We start from the raw sequence: 7,783 nt of genomic DNA on the forward strand, positions 1-7,783 counted from the left end.
GGGATCCCTGGGAACACGGGGGGATCCCTGGGAATGGGGTCAGGGCTCCCCAGGCCCCCTCCCAGCGGGGCTGTGGAAGCGGTGCCGCCGATCCAGTCCTGCTTCTGGGGGGAAAACATGGAAAAAGGGGAATGTGGGGGCAGTGGGAGCAGGGAAGAGGGGGGTGTTCCCGGGGCAACGTCCCGGAAAAGTGGGAAAATGGGCAAAACGAAGGCAAAGAGGGCTGACGGTGTCCGGGCTCCCCTCCAGCCATGACCATGCAGTTCATCAGCCACCGCTTCCCCGAGGACCACGACCCCACCATCGGTGAGGAAACCCTGCCCTTGGCTCTCCTCCCACTCAGGGGGACAGGAGAGTTAGGGATTTACAGCAGAATATCGGTGTATTTATAGCAGAATATTGGTGTATTTATAGCAGAATATTGGTGTATTTATAGCAGAATATTGGTGTATTTATAGCAGAATATTGGTGTATTTATAGGCTGAATATTGGTGTATTTATAGCAGAATATTGGTGTATTTATAGCAGAATATTGGTGTATTTATAGCAGAATATTGGTGTATTTATAGCAGAATATTGGTGCATTTATAGCAGAATATTGGTGTATTTATAGGCTGAATATTGGTGTATTTATAGCAGAATATTGGTGCATTTATAGCAGAATATTTATAGATTTATAGCAGAATATTGGTGTATTTATAGCAGAATATTTATAGATTTATAGCTGAATATTTATAGATTTATAGGCAGAATATTTATGTATTATAGGCAGAATATTTATATATTTATAGGCAGAATATTTCTACATTTATAGGTAGAATATCTATATACTTATGGACAGAATATCCATATATTTATAGGCAGAATATCTGTATATTTATAGGCAGAATATCTATATATTTATAGGCAGAATATTTATACATTTATAGGTAGAATATCTATATACTTATGGACAGAATATCTATATACTTATAGGCAGAATATTTCTATATTTATAGGCAGAATATATGTATATTTATACAAGAATATTTATGTATTTATAGGTAGAATATTTATATATTTATAGGCAGAATATCTGTATATTTATAGACAGAATATATATTTGTAGCCAGAATATTTCTATATTTATAGGCAGAATATTTATATACTTATAGCAGAATATTTCTATATTTATAGCCAGAATATCTATATACTTATATACACAATATCTATATACTTATAGGCAGAATTTTTATATATATAGGCAAAATATCCATATATTTATAGCAAGAATATTTATGTATTTATAGGCAGAATAGATATTTGTAGCCAGAATATTAATATATATATATATAGGCAGAATATCTACATATTTATAGCAAGAATATTTATGTATTCATAGGCAGAATATTTATATATTTATAGGTAGAATATTTATATATTTATAGGCAGAATATCCATATATTTATAGGCAGAATATCCATATATTTATAGGCAGAATATCTGTATATTTATAGGCAGAATATCTGTATATTTATAGGCAGAATATCTGTATATTTATAGGCAGAATATTTCTATATTTATAGACAGAATATATATATTTATACAAGAATATTTATGTATTTATAGGTAGAATATTTCTATATTTATAGACAGAATATCCATATATTTATAGGCAGAATATTTATATATTTATAGGCAGAATATATATTTACAGACAGAATATATATTTATTTATAGGCTGGATATTTCTATATTTATAGGCAGAATATCTGTATATTTATAGGCAGAATATTTATGTATTTATAGACAGAATATCTTTATACTTATAGAAGAATATTTATATGTTTATAGCCAGAATATTTATACATTTATAGGTAGAATATCTATATACTTATGGACAGAATATCTATATACTTATAGGCAGAATATTTCTATATTTATAGGCAGAATATCTACATATTTATAGCAAGAATATTTATGCATTCATACGCAGAATATTTCTATATTTATAGACAGAATATCCATATATTTATAGGCAGAATAGGTATTTGTAGCCAGAATATTTCTATATTATAATGTCTCCTAAGAACCCAGCAGTTCCTCCCTCGGGCCACAGACCTTTCCTGGCCTGGAGAACACTAAAATGTGACAGCTGGAGAGATAAATGAATCGATAAATCAATAGCTCAATAGAAGTTCCTGCTCCGGGCTCCCCCCGGGCTGGATTTCGGGGGACTGGGACACGAAATCCCAGGATTTGAGCCCGGGGGTGTTAAATCCCGGCAGGAAGCGGCAGGTTCAACTCGGCCGGAGCCCGGCCGGGAGCAGGGGGGGGGTCTGGGGTGGGGTTGGTGCCCGTTCCCTGTGACACTGGGGTGGGTTTGGTGCCTGTTCCCTCTGGGACAGTGGGGTGGGGTTGGTGCCCGTTCCCTGTGACACTGGGGTGGGGTTGGTGCCCATTCCCTGGGACACTGGGGTGGGTCTGGTGCCCGTTCCCTGTGACACTGGGGTGGGTTTGGTGCCCATTCCCTGTGACACTGGGGTGGGGTTGGTGCCCGTTCCCTCTGGGACAGTGGGGTGGGTTTGGTACCCGTTCCCTGGGACAGTGGGGTGGGGTTGGTGCCCATTCCCTGTGACACTGGGGTGGGGTTGGTGCCCGTTCCCTGTGACACTGGGGTGGGTTTGGTGCCCATTCCCTGTGACAGTGGGGTGGGGTTGGTGCCCGTTCCCTCTGGGACACTGGGGTGGGTTTGGTGCCCGTTCCCTCTGGGACACTGGGGTGTGTTTGGTGCCCATTCCCTGTGACACTGGGGTGGGGTTGGTGTGGGTTTGGTGCCCGTTCCCTGGGACACTGGGGTGGGGTTGGTGCCCGTTCCCTCTGGGACACTGGGGTGTGTTTGGTGCCCGTTCCCTCTGGGAGCTGACGATTATCCCCAAATCATTCCCGGTTTCCCCGGGAACGCCCAGAGGACGCCTATAAGATCCGGATCCGCATCGACGACGAGCCCGCCAACCTGGACATCCTGGACACGGCAGGGCAGGTGCGGGGGGCCCGGGGGGGCTGCAGGGAGAGGGGTAGGGGGAGGGACACAGATCCCTTTTTGAGCCCAAAAATGGGGGTTTTGGAGCTCTGGTCCTCCCCCAGGCCTGGCTTTGTGCCCGCGAGGGGCCCGTGGGACTCCCGGTGCATCCCAGGCCAGGGGGGTTTCTGTCCCCAAATGCATGTGGGGTGGGATTGGCCCCGGCCCTTCCCGGGGTGTCCCAGCCCTTCCCAGGATGTCCCGCCTTTCCCAGGGTGTCCCGGCCCTTCCTGAGGTGTCCTGATCCCTTCTGGAATGTCCCAGTCCCTCCTGGGGTGTCCCAGTCCCTTCCCAGGATGTCCCGCCTTTCCCAGTGTGTCCCAGTCCCTCCCGGGGTGTCCCAGTTCCTCCCAGTGTGTCCCAGTCCCTCCCGGGGTGTCCCAGTTCCTCCCAGTGTGTCCCAGTCCCTCCTGGGATGTCCCGGCCCTTCCCAGTGTGTCCCAGTCCCTCCTGGGGCTGACTTTGGCGGGATTCCCCGTTGGCAGGCGGAGTTCACGGCCATGAGGGACCAGTACATGCGGGCCGGGGAGGGGTTCATCATCTGCTACTCCATCACCGACCGGCGCAGCTTCCACGAGGTGCGCGAGTTCCGGCAGCTCATCTACCGCGTGCGCCGCACCGACGACACGCCCGCCGTGCTCGTGGGCAACAAATCCGACCTGGCCCAGCTGCGCCAGGTGAGGGGGCTCCGGGACACCCCCGGCCCGGGCTGCTCCCGGCGGGAAAGGGAGGGAAGAGGCGGGGGGTTTCATAGAAAGGCAGGATCAGCCGGGTTGGGAGGGACCTCCCAGACCATCCAGTCCAACCCTCGTCCAACCCCGCCGTGGTTCCCAGCCCGTGGCACTGAGGCCACATCCAGTCTGGGCTTGAACACCTCCAGGGATGGAGAATCCACCCCCTCCCTGGGCAGCCCATTCCAATGTCAGGTCACTCTCTCTGGAAAGAATTCCTTCCTCATGTCCAACCTAACCCTCCCCTGGCACAGCTGGAGACCCTCCTGTCCTGCTGCTGGTTCCTGGGAGCAGAGCCCGACCCCCCCTCCTGTCAGGGAGTTGTGCAGAGTGGGGAGGTCTCCCCTGAGCCTCCTCCTGTCCAGGCTGAGCCCCCCCAGCTCCCTCAGCCTCTCCTCACGGGAATTGTGCTCCAGCCCCTTCCCCAGCCTGGCTGCTCTTCCCTGGCCCTGCTCCAGCCCCTCCATGTCCTTCCTGAGCTGAGGGCCCAGAGCTGGACACGGCCCTCGAGGGGAGGCCTCCCAGGGGCACAATCCCTGCCCTGCTCCTGCTGCCCCCTGATCCCGAGCCAGGCCAGGATCCATCGGCCCTCTTGGCCCCCTGGGCACACTCTGGCTCCTGTTCAGCTTCCTGCCCATCCCAAATCCCAGCTCCCTTCCCACTCTGGCCCAGCCCGGGGGGCTGCCGGGGGTTGTTGTGCCCCTGGGCCTGGTTGAACCTCATCCCGTTGGAATCAGCCCCTGGATCCAGCCTGTCCAGGTCCCTCTGCAGAGCCCTCCTGCCTTCCAGCAGATCCACCCCCCAGCTTGGTGTCCCCTGCACGTTTGCTGATGGTTCACTCGATCCCCTCACCTGATCTGACTCTTCCTCTCAGGGGAGACCCCCCAGCAGAGCTTCCTCCAGCCCTGGGGTCCCGGGTTGGGAAGGACCTGGAGCTGTTGGAGCGACTCCAGAGGGCTGGAGCAGCTCTGCTGGCAGGAAAGGCTGGAGAGTTGGGATTGTTCAGCCTGGAGAGGAGGAGGCTCTGCAGTGACCTAATTGTGGCCTCCCAGGACCTGAAGGAGCAAGGAAGATGGAGAGAGGCTGATTCCAAGGGCCTGGAGAGCCAGGACGAGGGGGAATGGCTTCACACTGGCAGAATTAGACAGGTTCAGGTTGGATATGAGGAAGGAATTCCTCCCTGGGAGGGTGGGGAGGCCCTGGCACAGATTGCTCAGAGAAGCTGTGGCTGCCCCTGGATCCCTGGAAGTGTTCAAGGCCAGGTTGGAGCAACCTGGGACAGTGGAAGGTGTCCCTGCCCATGGAGGGGGTGGAATTAGTTGGTCTTTAAGGTCCCTTCCAAGCCAAACCATTCCAGGATTCCAAAGGAGATGCAATAATGGAGAACTTGGATAAGGATTGGAGAGGGAGGAGAATGACTCCCAGCTGGAGAAGGCAGTAACTGCCCTCAGGGAGAACAGTGTGGGAGCAAAGCTTCCCTCAGAGGAAACTTAATTGGGAAAGCAAGTTCCAGAGGTGCCAATTTATACCTGGAGTTGGATACATTTTCAGTGTGGGTGCCAGGGGATGGGAAGGACGGGGTGAGGAGCGGGCAGGGCTTCTGTGTGGCCTCAGCAGGGCTTGGTTGGCTGGTTGGTTGAGGGAAAAACCCTTTGGAGAGGTTTTGGTGGCTCTGGGAAGCAGTTTGACCAACACAGCGGCTTCGGGGCGGGAGGAGGGAGCACCTGGAGCTGCCCAAAGTGCCAGGGTAAGCTGGCACCTGGAGGTTCAGCTCCAGGAAAGGAAGAATATCCTTTGAGAGTGTTGTTCCATGAGTGTCCAGAGAGACTGAGGGGAAGCAGAGCAGGTTTGTGGGGGAAACCTTTGGAGAAGGGTGGGAAGGAGCTGCCCTGGAGCTGCCCAAACTGCCAGGGTAAGCTGGCACTTGTAGGTTCAGCTCCAGGAAAGGAATAATATCCTTCCAGAGAGTGTTGTTCCATGAGTGTCCACAGAATCTGAGGGGAAGCAGAGCCTGTTTGTGGAGAAACCTTTGGAGAAGGGTGGGAAGGAGCTGCCCTGGAGCTGCCCAAACTGCCAGGGTAAGCTGGCACTTGGAGGTTCAGCTCCAGGAAAGGAATAATATCCTTTGAGAGTGTTGTTCCATGAGTGTCCACAGAATCTGAGGGAAAGCAGAGCAGGATTGTGGGGAAACCTTTGGAGAAGGGTGGGAATGACCCACCCTGGAGCCGGGAGGGTCCCGGCGCCAGCGAGCACAGTGAGGCACAGAAACCAACCCCCTGAGCTGGTGTGGGGTCGTTTTCCCAGGTGTCCAAGGAGGAAGGCTCTGCCCTGGCCCGGGAGTTCAACTGCCCCTTCTTTGAGACGTCGGCGGCGTTCCGGTACTACATCGACGACGTGTTCCACGCCCTGGTGAGGGAGATCCGCCGCAAGGAGAGGGAGGCCCTCATGGCCATGGAGAAGAGGTCCAAGCCCAAGAGCAGCGTGTGGAAGAGGCTCAAGTCGCCCTTCCGCAGGAAGAAGGACTCGGTCACCTGAGCCGGGGGGGGGAAAAGGAAAATTCCTCTGGGAAGAAGCGAAGGAGAGCCCGGCGGGCGGGCCCAGGGCGGCTCAGGGACATCCCCTGAGGGGACTCCGGCAGGGAGCGAGTGACTCTGCCCGTTGTTTCTGTTTAGGATGAGATTCCCTTCCTTCTGGATCCTGGACCCCGGACACAGCGACGGTTTTCCTCCTGTCTGTTGCCATTTTTCCCTCGCCGGTTCCCGGCGTCGCTTGGGAGCGTTCCCGGGTCAAACTGGGAGTGCTGGGAGTGCTGGGAGCTGGGCTGTGCCAGACGTGGCTGGAGCTGCCCCCAAACCGGCTGAATTCCCTGTTTTCCTGGTCGTTTTGCACGAGCTGCTCTCCAGAACAACAACAACAACAGCCCAGAGCTCGAGGGGTGTTTGCAGCGTGGAGGTCGCTGAGCAGAGCTGGGCTGGGCTGGGCTGGGCTGGGCTGGGCTGGGCTGGGCTTCTCAGCTCCTCACTGAGCAGATTTGGGGGTTTTTCCCGGCAAAATTAACATGGAATCCTCGTGCAAGTGTTACCTGAGTGCTCAGCTCACCGGCAGGGTGGTGGGTGGGACCCAAACGGGTCGGAGTCACGGAATCAACCGGGTTGGAAAAGGGCTCTGAGATCCTGGAGTCCATCCTGGGACCCAACCCCACCACATCCCATCCCTTGAAACACCCCCGGGGCTCCAGCAGCTCCCTGGGCAGCCCATTCCAGGGTGGAATTCCCGTGGCCCGTCCCCCTTTGTCCGGCTGTGGCAGCAGTGCAGGAACGGGGAGATTCCCCGGCTGGGATCGCGTTGGAGGCGCTGCCCCCTGCGGAAAGCGCAGCCTGGAGCTCCCCGCCCTGTCCCAAACCCCCGGATCCCGGGAGGAGCCGCGTTCCAGCGGGGCTGGGGCGGGGCCGCAGCTTCTCCCGCCTCCTCCGAGGAAATGCCGGGAACGGGATGGGGAGGGAGGAGAGACCCGAGTGTGCCCGAGGAGGAGCAAACCCGCGGCTTCCAGCGGCACTTCCAGGGAAAGGGGGATCCGGGGGGTCGGGGCTGAGCTCGCTCTGCTCCAGCCCCTGCTCTTGTCAGGCCTCGTCACACCCTGTCTCCTTTCTCCCTTTCTTTTTCTTTCTTTCTTTTTCTTTCTTTCTTTCTTCTTCTTTCTTTCCTTCCTTCCTTCCTTCTTTTGTTTCTTTTCTTTCTTTCTTTCTCTCTTTCCCTCTTTCTTTCTTTCTTTCTTTCTCTTTCTCTCTTTCTTTTTCTTTCTTTCTCTTTCTTTCTTTCCTTCTTTTATTCTTTCCTTCTTTCTTTCTTTCCATCTTTCCTTCCTTCTTTCTTTCCATCTTTCCTTCCTTCTTTCTTTCTTTTCTTTCTTTTCTTTCTTTCTTTCTTTCTCTCTTTCCTTCTCTCTTTCCTTCTCTCTTTCCTTCTCTTTCCTTCTCTCTTTCCTTCTCTC

General features: G+C 52.6%; 1 protein-coding gene across 1 annotated transcript; it reads left to right on the top strand.

Moving 5' to 3' along the window:
- Positions 1 to 6: 6 nt before the first annotated feature.
- RIT1 (Ras like without CAAX 1) lies at positions 7 to 6,871 on the top strand. Its single transcript, XM_039379285.1, has 4 exons — positions 7 to 306; positions 2,949 to 3,022; positions 3,547 to 3,738; positions 6,097 to 6,871. Exons 1-4 carry the CDS (start codon positions 252 to 254, stop codon positions 6,325 to 6,327), a joined length of 552 nt encoding a protein of 183 aa, XP_039235219.1. The 5' UTR covers positions 7 to 251; the 3' UTR covers positions 6,328 to 6,871.
- The last annotated feature ends 912 nt before the right edge of the window (positions 6,872 to 7,783 follow it).

This window comes from Pipra filicauda, unplaced genomic scaffold, assembly GCF_003945595.2.
Source record: "Pipra filicauda isolate LSUMZ 115617 unplaced genomic scaffold, ASM394559v2 scaffold1626_size7788_pilon, whole genome shotgun sequence".
Classification (NCBI taxonomy): domain Eukaryota; kingdom Metazoa; phylum Chordata; class Aves; order Passeriformes; family Pipridae; genus Pipra; species Pipra filicauda.